A 15,844-nucleotide genomic window follows, 5' to 3' on the forward strand; every position below is an offset into this window, starting at 1 on the left:
AACATTGGTGTTGCAGATATTATAGTTTGGCATGATTTACTTTTGTGAGCCTTCCAAAGAATTTTGAAATAAAAATCACTAATATTCTTTTGTCACATCCCCCCTTTTCGGAAAAGAAGAAGAAAGGGTCAAGAAAACTCCAAAGAAACTAGAACTACAATACCCAGCACGCTTTGCAGTGGTGTGACTTTCCTTTCCTCGTTGCCTGGTAACACCCCCAAACTAAAACGGACCAAGGGAAACAGAGAGCCTCATTGAAAAAAAAAAGGTTGGAAATATTAATTATGGGTCAACGTGAGTTTTAAAAGTTTTAGAAAGATGTTAGCTTGATAGGAAAAATTTGTTTTGTAACTGGAACCCTTTTTATTTTTGCTTTGTTATAATATCCGGTTTAAATTTCAGGTCAATTTCGTGTTAGGCAAAGTTCATTTGAATAATGAAGTGACGTTTTTTTTCATTTTTTCAGACAGAATGACAGAGATGCAGATAATTTAACAGCAGACATGTCTGAAGAGAAGACAGCATCAGTCGGTGAACAGGAGGAAGGTACACTCTCACTACACTTTCATGACTCAGACTTTTACACTTTTATCATAAAGTTATAAATTATTGATAATTCTACATTTTTTCAGAGAAAATGTCTAAAATTTTTAGGCATAAACCTGCTATTAAATATGTCTCTCCTCTGACAGAATGTGATACAGTAAACTCAGCAATGAAGCCAGCAGATGATGAATCTAACAAGCAGCTCCCTGCAGACATGAACTACACATACGAGGAGATTCACTCGAGACCGTTCATCACACCGGACTCTGACATCCCAGAAAACCTCCTGCACCTCTCGTATCCTTCTATGAAAACATAGTTTCATGGAAACATATCAGACACCTTGTATTTATCTCAATACTAAAGTTAGCAAACAGCAAATATAAATGAGTAAATCAATACTATATACGTTTATGTTTACCTGAGTTTTTAACTTCTTCAACAGAGAGAACGATCTTAGAATTTCCTTGAAAGAGAGGGTTGCATTTTTATTTGCCAGCTATTGTATTAGCATGAAAATAATTAAAATAATAATGTAAAGAATGTTATATGACCTATGTGCAGTCTATGTACTAAACAGTAATTACACATTTCTATTAACTATAAGGTGTAGAAATTGAAAACTGTGATACAGTTTATATTGTGTATATGAAACGGCATATTTACAACCAAAGTAATATAGAATTGAAACAGATTTAAGTAATGTAAACTTGCACTTGATTGATTTGAAACTCATGTAAATTAATTATATTAAACTCCTCAACATGATACAATAATCTGAAGAAATATCAGTGAGTCTGATCTTTAACCTCATTCAGTCACTCCTTTGGCTATGACAGCAGACGCAGGGGCAACCTGCAGCTCCTGGATGACACAACTCTGATGTTCATAGCAGGAAACCTGCTCGTCCTGCTGGACGTTTCCACCAAGGAGCAGAAATACCTCCGCTCCTGCAGCGGAGGAGGAATCGGCTCCATCGCGGTGAGATGACTGATGAGTGCATGCTACTAAGAGGCACTGGTCTGTCTTTGACTGATGTGAAAACTATCTGTGGTAGTATTACTGTACAACTGATGCTCAAAGGATGTGGGGAAATAAAAACACACAGCTGATATCTCTGAACAAAACAGTCTTTGTTTTCCTTCTACGTGTGTGTGTGTGTGTGTGTGTGTGTGTGTTTGTGTGTGTGTGCATGTTAAGGCACATCCCAGTAAGGACTACTTTGCCGTAGCAGAGAAAGGAAACCATCCCAACATTATAATCTATGAATATCCCTCTTTGCAACCATACCGTATCCTCAGAGGTAAATACGACCGGTCGAGTAATGGAACCATTTTTTTAGTTTTTATGTTTCTGTTCTCTTGATAATCACTTTTCTTCCATCATGCCTGTAGGCGGGACAGAGCGTGCTTACAGCTTTGTGGATTTTAACCGAGATGGGAACCTGCTGGCCAGTGTGGGTAGTGATCCCGACTACATGCTGACACTGTGGGATTGGAGGAAGGAGGAGGTGACGCTGAGCTGTAAAGCCATTTCTCAGGAAGTTTACAGAGTCAGCTTCTCTCCGTACAACTCGGGACTGCTCACCTCTTCAGGATCACATCACATCAAGTAAAAGACAATCTAAATCTTCCATTAACCCAAAGACCCTGTTAAGACACTGTTGTGATCGAAGTGATTGGAGGTTATGTGCCAGACTTTTTTCTTGGCCAGGACAACTTTGTTCGCGGAATTCTGGTCTCATCATTCGATGAAATATTACCCAGAATATGCTTTTGAAATGATGTACAAACCTTTACCCTTTCTCCCTCCCAGGTTCTGGAAAATGGCCAACACATTCACAGGTCTTAAACTGCAAGGGCTGATGGGACATTTTGGGAAAACAGCAGCAACTGATATTGAGGGCTACATGGAACTACCTGATGGAAAGGTGCGTGCATTACTTTTCTGATAGTTTTGATTTTTACACCAACCAATGAGACAACAAATATCCATCAAGTAATACACAAGTCTGTCTAATCTGAAACATTTCAAAACAATCAGCATGGTGCCTTTTTCACCCATTTAAATAGATTTAATACACATTATAGACATTGATATGATTATCATTTGCTGTCAAGGATGATCTAAATCTGCAAATTTTGACAAAACTATTTATTTTCCATTCGTTCCAAAGAATCCTCTGACAGACTCAAAAGAGAATATTAAATATAATATGAATCTGCTCCCCTCAGGTTGTGTCTGGCTCAGAATGGGGAAACTTGCTGCTGTGGGACGGGAATGCCATCAAGGTGGAGATTTGCCGAAAGCAGGGACGGAACTGCCACGCAGGGAAGGTTCAGCCCTTTTCTCTGGAAGATGGACTGCTCATGACGATTGGCTCTGATGGAGTGGTCCGGGTATGATACCTGCATCCACCATCATTCAAAAATGTATTCTCTAATAAGGACAAAATAAGTAATGCATACTCAGAGAAAACATTCTGACAATAAATGTATTTCCTAACTGAGAAACAGAAGAAGACGAGTTAATTCACATCAGTCCAAAACTGAAGTCTTGACTGTAAATGAGGTGGCTGGCTGACCTATAAACTTACTAGTGCTCAAGTTTGTCTGTTGAATTCAAATCAGATAGATTAACACATAGGTGACAATTAACACCTACAAATTAAAAATAAAAAGAAGTATAATGCAAGCAAAGTAAAAACAAAAGATCACTTAAGAGTTTGATAAAAAACAAACACAATTATATACAGTATATCTATTGACTTGCAAGTCTTTGGAAAGAAAAACAAAAACAAAAACATTACAATATGTAATCTATCTGATGTGAGGTGGAAACAGGTTCAGTTATGAAGAGGCTCTGTTGATAAATTATTTACTTTTTTGTATTTTGCAGAATTTTCTTCCTCACATTCAACGTACGGCTAATTTTGAAGTTTGATTTATGTCCCCCCACACACACACACACACACACACACACACACCCGGGCCCCGCTGTCTGTCTCCTGCAGGGCTGGGACTTTGAGGGCATCGACTCTGCCGACAGCAGTGAGCACAGCAGCAAGTTTGAGATGGAGCCCATGAATGAGATGGTGGTGGGACACAACGTCTGCCTCTCGTCTGTGGTGAAGAGCTCAACGCCCGACTCCTTCATCTGGTTTGCTCAGGTAAGAAGGTCAAAGGTCACTTCATAAACCCATTTTAAAATCTTTCTTTATATATGATGCAGTTCCATCAATCTCCTCATTATGTATTTTTTCAGGATTCCAACGGAGCCATCTGGAAACTGGATCTTTCATTTACGTACACTGTGAGTTTCTTTCACACCTTTTGACGTCGACTCAGTGTGGACATCTCTTCAGCGTTTTTAATTTGGACTGCAGTGGCCATTTTTTAGGTGTCAGAGTTGTTCCATTGTTCCTTTAAGGAAAACGTACTCTGGAAAGTATCATGTCATGTTGTCGTACATGAGTTGAATAACAGCGTGTGTTCAGACTCCAGATCCAGAGTGCCTGTTCTCCTTCCATGCCGGACCGATCCAAGGCCTCGACGTGTCGAGGAAGTCCCACCTGATGGCCACGACCTCTCTGGACCGTGAGTCACACTCACCTGCACTCTACACACACACACACACACACACACACACACACACACACACACACACACACACTATAAAAAGGACTCTCTCTTTATCTGCACCTGCTCTTCAGGATCAATTAAGGTTTTCGACTTCCTGGCCAAGAAAGAGCTGACCACCAGTCGCTTCAATCAGGGCGGTACTGCTATTAGCTGGGCTCCAACTTTGGTAAGTGTGCTGCCAGCAAAATGTGTTCATCTACCACTGGAGGTGGATTTGTGAGGAAAAGTGAGCATGTGGTGTTTGTTGACAGGTGAACCAGAGTGGAGGTTTACTGGTGACAGGCTTTGAGGACGGGGTTGTCCGCTTGCTGGAGCTGTTCAACCCTCAGAGGCTACACCTGGCCAGCGGGCGCAGTGTCAAAGGAGATGCCAAGCTCCGCCTCAAACAGGCCTTCAAACCCCATAATGCACCTGTGACTGCTATTGCATATGAGCGAGATGGAGAGATCTTAGCCACCGGGGTAAGAATTTCACCATGAAGCTGCAGTTTACTTTCATGAATACACTTTCAGTTTTCATCTTATTGTGTCCATGGAAACAACTGCTTTCAAAAAAACTGGAAAGAGCTTAAAGTCATAGCATTTTATTCAAAGCTCTACTTAGTGAAACAAAGAGAAAAGTTCGATGAGAGAGGTGCCGTCTTATCGGACATCACTCATTGATTTGATGCTCCAGAGGATCGGATTTCACATCATCCTCTGTCTTCAATAACCAAGAAAAGACCAACCTTAAAATGCTCGCTTAAGGGACCAGTCTCTCAAGGGTCGGCATGTGATGAGCTGGGATTAGAAAAAGTCTTTTTAGGACTCTGTTTTCTTCTTCTTTTTTTAAACCTGCTTGTTTGATGTCTTTGGGTTTTTTGAAAGGCGCCCATAAATAAAATGTACTATCATTATTATTATTATTATTATTATTATTATTAAAGTTCGTACCAAAAGCAGAGAATGTGTGAATACATTTCTGTGACTTCACCCTTTATGTTTTATTTTCTGGCCCCTAAAAGAGGAGAAAGGTCTGCACCTTGTTCAGCTCCCACTGGACAATTGTATTTCAACAGGTCAATGTTTGGATCTATAAGATCTTCCTCCGGCACAGCTTTTTTTTTTTCTTAGTTTATTGCATGGGCCAGCTTCCCCCGCAGCCTATCCTGTGAACTTGTATCCTGATTAATACTGTTGCTACACTCCTGACCTCTCACCACCACCTTCCCTCTCAGAGCTCAGACAGCACCGTGTTCTTCTTCACTGTCGGCGAGAAATACAAACCCATCGGCTTCGTCCATGTTCCCGGGCCGGTCCAAACGCTGGAGTGGTCGCCTCATTCCCACGTCAGTATGGTTTCTCCAATTCACATGAACTCGTCATGATCATGTGACAGGACATTAGTGATCCATCTCTTTCTCTGACGATGTCATGCACAGAGTGAAAACAGGCTGCTCGTCCTGTGTCAGAGCGGTCATGTTGTCGAGCTGCAGAGTCCCGATCCAGAAGCACAGAAGCCCAGCAAAACCTTCCAGCTGCCTGAACTGCCCAGCAAAGTCTTCAGGTTCAGGAGCATCAAGTCCCGAATCAAGGTCTGAACAAGATCTCCTTTATGTGAAGTCAGAGCAGTTTCATAGTCACAACCCTCTTCACAATGATTATTTCTCTCATTTCCTGACACTTTAAACTGTTTTGTTTTGTTTTTTAGAAAACGAATTTAAATCAAATTTAAGGTTATTTATGTATAAGATTTTAATTAAAGTAACTGACTAACTGATTTGGGTTTTGTTGTATTTTATTTTTGATCTTTGGTCCCAGAGAGAGGAGGAAATTGCAAGACGTGAAGAAGTAAAAGAGAAGAAGAGGAAAGAGAGGGAAAAGAGGCTGAAGGAATCCAAGCATCCAGAATTACAGCTGGAGGAGGAGGAGGAAAAAGAGGAAGAGTTACCCGCTATATACATCCCCGATCCTCCAAGTCCTCTCTGCTGTGGTTTCTACTCTCTGCCGGGACAGTTCTGGATCTCCATGGTGCACTCACGCTGTCACAGAGTTTACATCTCATGTCACTCATGTTGTATCATAAAAGTTTATTTTATTAGGAGTTTATTTAATTACTCCTCTTATATCCAAAGTGAATATCCAAACCTTCTTATGACATTTACTGCTTACATTTCTGGTCAGCTACTCGATTTTATACCTAATAGACGAGACCTTAAATCATCCCAATCTTTTTTGTCTTGATGCCTTCAGTGCACTAGAGACTACTGGAACTACTTTGAGAATAAGTTTATGCCTAAAAATCTCTCACACCAAAAGACTTTATGCTCACAGTTTATGAGATTTTGTACATAAAAACAGCTACCTACAGAGGCTGGTAGCCTAGTAGTTAGTGTGCACGCTCCATGTACAGAGGACATTGTTCTCCAAGTGGACGGCCCGGGTTCAAATCCGACCTTCGGATCATTTCCTGCTTGTCAGTCCACACTCTCCGTCCCTGATTTCCTGCTCTATCCTCTGTCCTATCTCGACGATGAAGGCACCAATAAGAAAAACATTTACGGGAGGGGTAAAAAAAAAAAAAGGTGCTGTAAAAGAAGCAGCATTTGGGAACCGCTGCCTGTGTATGAGGAATTGATTGTGAGAGATGTCGTGATTGAAGTCGTTGAGCATGAGATGTTAAAGCCAAAATAAAAGAAGTAAAACAATGATAAGACTATTGCAGAAGTTACCGAAAGAGACACGTGTTGTTCTCAAAGTTTGAATCTGTTGTTTTTTTTTCTCTTTTTGTCTCTTCAGGGAGGCTTTGACGCAGGTTTCCTGTATCACTGTAAGTTCTCGGAGAACCAGGACCAGGAGCCAGACCAGCGTCAAGATGAGCCCTTTGACTTTCAGCCAGTTCAAAATGCAGATGAAGACCCCGTTTGTTCCATCACGTTCAGGTAAGGAGGGTTTTTTCACCAGCGCTTTGTGCTGTGATATTCAAACATGGCTGGAAAGGTTTTAACAACACACGGTCAAGAGAAGATTTCTCTACCCTTAAGCAGTAAGAGCGAGGAACAGGACACTTCTTAACGAGATAAACACTCATCACATGTGCTTCTCTTGTTTGTGTTTTGTTGCGGTAGCTCCGACAGGGGGCTGCTGCTCTGCGGCATGCACTCAGGCTTCATCAGGATCTACCTTCTGCAGCCCGGCGACCACAGCCTCGCCTCCATGCAGGCCTACTGGACCCTCAGCTGCCACGACAACCAGTACGGACATCTTCGGCACATCTGCTGTAGCCATGACGACCACTTTGTGCTGACAGCAGGAGATGATGGAAACATCTTCTCCTTCAGTCTGCTTCCTCCAGAGGAGCTTCAGAAAGAGCTGCAGAGGAAGAGGGCCAAGGTTCCTTCTCCCAGGGTCAGTGGAAATGTGTTTAATGTAAATGTACTGCTTTCTTTTCTCTTACAGAGTATGTAAGTAAGTGAGTAGATGTGTAATGAAATAAGTCCGTTATTAAGTATGTAAAGGAAGGATGAAGGGAAAAAAATGCAGAATGTTTGGTGAGCACATATTAAAATGTAATACTCTTTCTTTGAACAGAGGGGTCTTGAAAATGAGTCGTTAGCTCAGGACATCGAGGACCCAGCAGCCTACAGGTGAGCCTTTTGTGCATCTGTCCTTTCTCTTTCTACCAGTTTCTCTATTTGAGAGAATCAATTCTTGTAAATCCTGACTCTCTCTCGTTCAGCATAGAGACAGCTAAGCAGAAGCTGGAGAAGGACCGTCTGCATCGGGAGGCCGAGCTGAAGATCGCAGCCAAGCGGAAAAAGCTGGCTGAGCTCCGGAAGAAACTTGAACAGCTGCTGAACAACCACAACAGTCTGCCACAGCGTGTTCGCCTGAAACCTGAGGTACAGCCCGAAAACAGAGACAACCACACACACATTCATGCACTCTCCTCACTGAAATGTGTGTGTGTGTGTGTGTGTGTGTGTGTGTGTGTGTGTAGGAGCGGCAGCTGGACCGGCGGTTCACTGAGCATGCAGAGAGGTTGATGGCTCAGCGGGTGTTGGAGGTCAGAAAGCAGATGAGCTGGGAGCAGAAGCGGTGTAGCATAGCACTCAGCAAACTACAGGACTGGTAATAACTACATGAACACACACACACACATTTTTATCTTGCTCCTTTCATTTCAAGACATTTCACAGAAAGAGCAGGCCCACACCGTTCTCTCGCTTCATCATCTCCGAAACATAAAGGATAATGTTTCTTCATCATTTTATTTACATGTTTGGATGTATTCTTACCGTTCTGAAGCTTGTCTGAGGTATAAAATACAAAATATAGAGCTACTCAAAGAGAGCATCGAAACATCATTAAGCAAAAAGAAGATAATTATATATATAATATAACGGTAACAACAACCTTTAATCTGTTTCGACCAACACAATGTTCAATGTGTTCGATCCCGTGCTCCTGCAGCCACATGTCCGATGTGTCCCTGTTGCAAATGTTGAAAATGTTTGATTGGTTAAAACTGATGGTCGCTTTACACAGCAGCCTCTTCCATCAGTGTGTGAATGTGTACGGTAGGCGTGACCAGCAGTGTGAAAGTGCTTTGAGTCGTCAGCTGACGAGGAAAGTGCTACACAAGCTCAAGTCCATTTTGTTTTCAGGTTCAGGAACTCTCAGGATTCCAACATGGTCACTGTGGTCGCCATCCGCAGCGAGCACAGAGTCTCCTCCTACTGTCTTCCAGCGCTCACCAAGACATCAGCCCAACTTGTGCAGAGCAGGACCAGCCCGCTCGAGGGAGAACAAAACGCTGTACGAGGACGCAGAAAATCCAAAGTGGAGCCTGTAAAGAACAGCAGCATATTAGAAGGTAGTGAAGTGTTAGTGTGTCTGTTTCTTTTGTCCAAGACATGCTGCCAGGGACCTAAATGTTTTCTCTTCTCCAGAGGAGGAGATGCTGCACCCTCCGGTGTCTCGTCCAGCTGGGATAAAGCTGGCAGATCGACAGGTGGAGAGGCTCCGTAAGGCTTCAGAGAAAGCGGAACAGGCTCGGGCCAAGATAGAGAAGAGGAGGCAGGAATGGGAGAAACTGTGAGTGTCAGATCCAAAAAAAACAGAATCCAGGGCATCTGGGCTAAAATTACAGTTATTAAAAAATATGCCACTGTCCTAGTGTTTCTTTAAGTTAAAAGTCCAGGACCAGATTTAGATACTTCTAAAAATAAAAACAGCCGTTCCTGCTAAGCTGTGATATTTTATTGGTGTTTCAGGTATGCAGAGAAACCAGACGAGAACTGTGAGGACCCGCTTGACGTGCAGGCCATCGAGAAAGCCAAAGAGACCATCGGAGACTTAAAGCTGAAGTCAGATAAAGACTTCATGGTGCCCAAACACCTGATGATGAACGCTCAGAGGAAGAGAGCTGAACTGATGGGCCTGGAAGACAATGTACACACACCCACACACACACACACACAACAAAAAATCAAGATATAATCAACAGTGGAGCGAACAGATGAGTTAAACGTCTGTGTCCGTCCTACAGATCCGTCAGAAGCAGGCTGAGATGAACAGACAGATCGTGGCTCTGAGGGACTCGAAGGTTGGCCTGCTGTCTCAGCTGCGTGCTCAGACTGAACAGTTAAACAACATCCAGCAGCGTCTGCCAGCCCATCTCCGCCGCCCTGTTCCCACTGTCCCCACCATCCACCCAGAGGAGACCCCAGAGAAGAGGCAGCAGTACAGCCAGGCCACACTGGAGCGATACCGTGTTCTGAGGGATCAGAGGTAAGGCGGCCATGTTTGAGCAGGGCTCTCCAACTGGTAGCTCGCCTGCAGGTTGACTGACTGTTAAAAAATATATATAAATAAATTGGAGGACTTTAAATGCACTTCTTCCCACCATTCATATATTTGGCCCATAAAAACAAGTGTAAAGTAGAAATGTTTTTTCTTGGGCCTTGATGTAAATTCTCAATAACATAGCTGACTATGTGGCACAATAAGAAGTGTAAAATGATATATTTTCTTTGACCTTGATGTGAATTTACAATTATTGATAAGGATTGGCTTATTGTAATTTAACACGTGTACAAACAGTATCTCAGTTCAGCTGAGGTGTGCTATGTCAATAATGCAAGCGATGTGCTGCAGGCCACTTTCGTTTATTCAAAGTAGCTCTCAGATACAGAAAGTCTGGAGACCCCTGATCTCGAGTCTCAGATGTAGAGAGAGAGCTTCTTCTATAACACTGTGTCATATTTCATCACTTACAAAGTGTATACATCCATGGTCCATAAATACTGTGAACATCTTCACTACAGCAGATAAAAACATTAGATTCTGAACTTTTCTTTCATCCCACCTTTGGAGAAAACATCATTTTAGATGAATAAAGAAATACTAAATAAGGAGGAGTAATATAAGAAGTTTTGCAACATAAAACGTTGATCATCCTACAAATCCAACTCATTTTCACATATATATTATATTTGGTAGAAGACGTCTATCTGTGGAGGAAAATGACAATGCGTCTGATTTACTAAACGACAGCGTTTAACAGAAAACGTTCAAGTCTTCATGAGGTGTGCTGGTTAAATGCAGCTGTTTGAACAGAAGCACCAAGACTGGAGAGGGATGCAACATGTTCTTTTCTTCTTGATACTTAAAGTGGTTGAAAAGCCCATGTTCTCTGTGCTCTTCGCTTCACTTTAGCTACATTTCAGACATAGATTGCTTACACAAGAATTCAAATCCATGACTTTTTATCTGCCATTTAACCTCCAAGCGGGCGCCGGTCTCAGAGTTGATATTAATATCGTGACAGGCTGCAGACGGTGGAGCAGGACGATGACACGAGTTTACTGGATCAGCTGGAGGAAGTGGAAGAAAATGAAAAGAATGGCGAGGAAAGGACACCCAGCCTGTCAGCTTATTCAGTAACCGGAGGAGAAGACGAGACAGCAGGGGACGAGGGAGCAGAGCGGACTGAGCTGGAGGACGAGCTCCAGAGGGAGGAGGAGCCCCAACTCTTGTACGAACAGGACTCTCTACTGGAGGAGGTCAATTGTTCATTTTGACTCTGTGTTCTAGTTATTCAATGTTTTATCAGAAGCAAATACCTTCTTGAATCTTCCAAACATCTTAACTTTTTTTTCCTTTTTTTTACAAGCAGATGGAGAGTTCAGTGTGTCAGTTTGATGCTGAGCTCCGGCTGCTGCATCACCAGAAGCTCCGTCTGGACTGGCACCTGAAGATGGCTGACATCCAACAGCTGATAGTGTACCAGGAGCTGCTGCTGGTCCATGATTTTGAGAAGAGGGAGGACAGCCTGCAGGAGAAAGTCAACGCTCGCGTCAGGGAGGAGGAAAACGTCACGGTGGGACAGAGTTTCATGTCCATCCAGTCATAACTGTAACAGTGTTATAGTGACGTTCAGCCTCTGAAGATGTAACCTTTTCAATCACCTCACCTGGCTTCATTTACACAATTACTAACTGCTCATCATTTGTCACAATTTAATCAAGGATTAAGTATTCTGAGGGATCCTTCTTACGTCCACACGTCTGTAAATCTCAGCGATGCCTGGAGCAAGTTTTGATTTACATCTTTGTCAGGCTGTTTGTACAAAAGAATCTTTCCTTCTCTTTCCCTTCAGTCTTTGCTGGAAGAGTTTAACGAGAAGCTTGCACTGAAGCGGGCAGACGTCGCCCGGCTGCAGGAGCGAGGGAAGGCTCTGTTCGCCGCCTTTCAGGCCTTGCTGGGCCAGGAGAACAAGTTTGAAGAGTCTCTCACTAAAGTCTTTAAGAAGAAGATCAAACGTGTGAAGAAGAACGAGCAAACGGAAGAGGGTGAGAGGACGCAGCACGCCTGTGCTAAAAGGATCCACCATCCTACGCTGTGCATGTGTGTGTCCATTTTCAATTATGATCCAATCGTTTGCAGGAGGAGAGGAGGAAAGTGATGACGACTCAGATGAAGATTGTGATGATGAAGATGATGACAGCAGCTCAGAGGAGGAAGGGGCTCTGGACAGCAGCGTCTGTCCTCCAGGTACGTTTTACAGTGAAACATATGACGTCTTTCTCTCGTTCACAGTGAAATCTGAACTTCTTATTCAGGTCCAGGTAAAGAAGTCTATAAGGTCGTTTATCAGTCATGAAGCCTCAATCTTTGGAAATTTGGCTTCTTGTTGTGTCCATACTGTATGTCTGACCATATTCAAAGATTTGGAGATGACTGCTTAATGAACTCTGTGCAGTATGAAGAAGACTATGAACTTCTGTTCTGTAGACCACAAACATCTCTGGAAATGTTCCTGAGCTGATAAATCCAGTGAAGTGGGTTTGTTTTCTCAAAGACTTTTCAATAACTCGACTTCTTTGTGCCACCAGTGAAGTCAGCTGGCCAATAGAAAGACAGCAGGTTTGAACCTCCAAGAAAAGATTTTATATAGACTACGGTTTAAACCGACAGTCAAACAGAATGAACATTTCAGAAGGAATGTCCTTCATGTGATTTAAGTCCAGCACAGTGATTCAGTCTGCTGTTCTACGATGCTAAGATGAACAAATGTGATTCAAAAACTTGAGAGCTCGCCATGCTGTCAAGACTCAAAACTGAAGGCTCTAGTGTTCTGGAAACAAAACATTTAGTGACACTCACAATGCTGCAACTTCAATAATGGTTAACTTTAGCTTTGACTTGAAGTTGTGTGACGCTGCGTGTGTCTCTCAGGCTGTGATCCAGAGTTGTTTGAGAACACGCTGCAGCTGCGGGAGCGCCGGCTGGACCTCGAAGAACTCGAGGTGGAGGAGAAGAAGATTGCGGAAGCTCTGAGGCGGGAATGTGACACGCTCGTCAAGAAGGTCCTACTGATCTTCATCTTTCTATCTCCTCGTCTCTTCTGCCGTGTTTCTGTCAGTATGCGTTCTTCGATCACTCACATCCTGTTGTGTGCGTCTTTGTGTGCGTGGCCTTGCAGGAGAAATCTATGAAGAATAGTACGAAGGCAGCAGAGGAAGACTTGGAGTTAGTCCACAGGGAAAAACAGAAGAAAATGAATGAACTTCAGGTGGTGGTTCCTCTCAGACTGAACCAGGTAAAACCTCAAGGGACACACAGTGACAGAAGGACTGACAAACTGAGGTTAAATGGACGACAAAGAGCCAGAGACGTTAACAGCTTTGGATATTCAAAAGCCATAATGGCCATAAAGCATTTCCTATTATCATTTTTGTATAGACTGTAATCTGCATATTCATATAAGGATTTTTAAATGTAATGTTGCCTCTCATTTACATCTCCAAAGTGTGCTAATTGGACTGCAAAGAATGAGCAGAAATGTAAATCCTTGCCTGAATGTCCACCATCATCTGCTGGCTACATAACTACATTGGCCACTGACACCAAAGTCTTAATTCCAATCATCAGCTGATGGGATCCAATAGTTTCATTCAAATTTACTTTTTTTTTTTAAAGTATCGTCATGCTAAGAGTCACTCATTTTATCACCCTATGCACTTCCTCTCTCCATCCTCAACATTCCTCCACCAGATTGAGTTTTTCACGAACGGCTCGGTGCCGTCTGACTTGAGCCCGGCGCTGGTTCTGGACAGGACGGAGCTGAACAGGCTGCAGGAGCGAATAACGCAGCTGCAGGATGAGAAAAGCTACCAGACAAATCTGACCTGTGAAGCCCGCCTGCAGCAAAGCAGACTCCTCCATGACCGCAAGGACATGAACACCCAGACTCAGAGTGAGGCTTCCTCTCGAGCTCGACGTGAAACTCTGATGATGTGCACGACACAGCTTGAACTGAAATAAATCAGAACAAAGATATGAACATAAAAACAAAGTGTCTGAAGTATGACAAAGAAGGAAAATTCTGTGATGTGAAAATAGTGATGTGTGTGCGTGTGTATGTTGTGTTACAGTGCTAGAGGATTCTTGCAAGCAGATGATGATGATGAAGTACGGGAAGCTGGTGGATCTGGAGATCCTGCAGACGTTGTCAGGGAGCAGAATCCTGGAGGAGCTAAAGCAGGAGAAACTCCTCAAGGAAGCTGCATTTGACAAGGAAATCAAGGAGTGGGACGTAAGCTCAGTGTGTGTGTGTGTGTGTGTGTGTGTGTCTGAGTGAACTGAAACAAGTATATGATATATATCTGTCTTTTTCTAGTATGAGCTTTTTTAAGCTACTCCCTTTTAAAATCAGGGTAAATAAAAGTTCTGGATCATTCTCTGGATTTGTGTCTTTCAGATGAAGGTGGAGGAGGCACGTGATGCTCTCATGGAGGTGACCAGGTGTAACACAGAGCGTGTCCGCACCATGACGAGCCTCATTAACCAGAAGAACGAACTGGAGCACAAACTCAACCAAAGGCAGAAGAAAATGGTGAGTTGTTTCACGGTCAGTTTATTTTAAAATGTGACTTAAATGTGCGTCTCAATCATAAAAGAGAGAAATATTTGACTGTGTTCAATTCAATTCCATTCAAAAAACTTTATTTGTCCCCGGGCAACAATTCGAAAATATGCGACAGTGCAGCTATACTAAAAGTTAACCAAAGATAAAGTGTCAACAAGAGGGAAAAAAAATGTTATATCTAACTTTTATTTTATCAGCTTTGTCCCATTGACTGCTACTGTAGGTTTGATTTCCATAGAGGCCTGTGAGCATGAGAGCATCAACCTGAAACAGTAAAATGAGACATTTACAGTAATGGCCCAAAAAAAAGGAGGGAAAAAAACACAAAATTCAACCAGCTCAATATAAATGATCCTGTTTATTACACCTTGGCTTTCTTAATAAATCAATGTATACAATACTGCTAAGGAAAATTGTAATTGGAAATTGTAATTGTGTATTGGAAAAAAATGTTTGTTTAAAAATGATTTTATTATGTAGTCTGGAGTTTAGTTAATTCTTAAACCTTGTAAAAATGAGTTCACTGAGCACACGCTGGTCTCTCCCTCAGAAGGAGGCCAACACAAGCTTTGACTAATAATACAGTTTATACGTACACTGCAGGCCTTCACAGAGATGTTTGTTTTGCATACAGGGCGGTCAGTTCGAGGACGAGCAGAGGCGTGCGGTCCAGGAGGACATGCAGCGGCTCTGGGACCTGGTGAAAACACAATCCCAGCACACTGAGGCCTTAAGAAGGGAGATTTTCCTCCTGTCCCGGCAAGGAGGCCAAGTCCTGCCCCCCGGACAAGACCAACTCTCATGACCCCTTCCCCATCCCCTCAGAGCGCACCCCCACAGGGCTGTTTAACTGAGGTCAGAGGTCAGAAGAAACAGACACTGAGATCACGTGACAGCATGCTGCTACGGTTAATCTCAAGATTAAAAATGTGATTCATTTATTTGAATATTGTGATTATTTAAAATATAATCCAACATTCAGTCAAAGGCTTTGATTCTGTCAGTAACAAAATTCATCTGCTGTGCTTTGGGATTATTAATCCTTTTGATAGAGATTTGTTAACCCTCCCTGATGATGTTTCCTCTCACATTATCCTCAGATGATTGAAAAGATATCTAAGAACAGTTAACAGAATTTGTATCTTCTCTTGTTTTTAAATGAAATATCTTCAACAATCTGCAATCCCTGGTTGAATATTGAAAACAAGCAAAGTGCTAATAATTCAAGCTCCCCAAGTAGCTAC

General features: G+C 42.6%; 1 protein-coding gene across 3 annotated transcripts; it reads left to right on the forward strand.

Moving 5' to 3' along the window:
- Positions 1-17: 17 nt before the first annotated feature.
- Positions 18-15,640, forward strand: cfap44 (cilia and flagella associated protein 44). 3 transcript variants are annotated; one of them, XM_079364035.1, is made up of 35 exons: positions 18-268; positions 467-546; positions 693-843; positions 1,365-1,527; positions 1,747-1,849; positions 1,941-2,157; positions 2,362-2,476; positions 2,781-2,945; positions 3,560-3,715; positions 3,811-3,858; positions 4,043-4,142; positions 4,259-4,353; positions 4,439-4,648; positions 5,404-5,514; positions 5,608-5,760; positions 5,987-6,196; positions 6,965-7,107; positions 7,294-7,573; positions 7,757-7,812; positions 7,905-8,067; positions 8,166-8,296; positions 8,833-9,041; positions 9,118-9,262; positions 9,442-9,619; positions 9,717-9,958; positions 10,998-11,232; positions 11,346-11,549; positions 11,829-12,021; positions 12,116-12,223; positions 12,908-13,038; positions 13,155-13,271; positions 13,727-13,928; positions 14,107-14,267; positions 14,433-14,567; positions 15,235-15,640. In XM_079364035.1, the coding sequence occupies exons 2-35, from the start codon at positions 504-506 to the stop codon at positions 15,403-15,405; spliced, it is 5,244 nt and encodes a 1,747-aa protein (XP_079220161.1). In that variant the 5' UTR covers positions 18-268; positions 467-503; the 3' UTR covers positions 15,406-15,640. The 3 variants fall into 3 exon arrangements, with proteins under 3 accessions (XP_079220161.1, XP_079220162.1, XP_079220163.1); XM_079364036.1 differs by having other exon boundaries at positions 123-294; XM_079364037.1 differs by having other exon boundaries at positions 123-294; positions 471-546.
- Positions 15,641-15,844: the final 204 nt, after the last annotated feature.

Source organism: Symphodus melops, assembly GCF_947650265.1.
Source record: "Symphodus melops genome assembly, chromosome: 16".
NCBI lineage: Eukaryota > Metazoa > Chordata > Actinopteri > Labriformes > Labridae > Symphodus > Symphodus melops.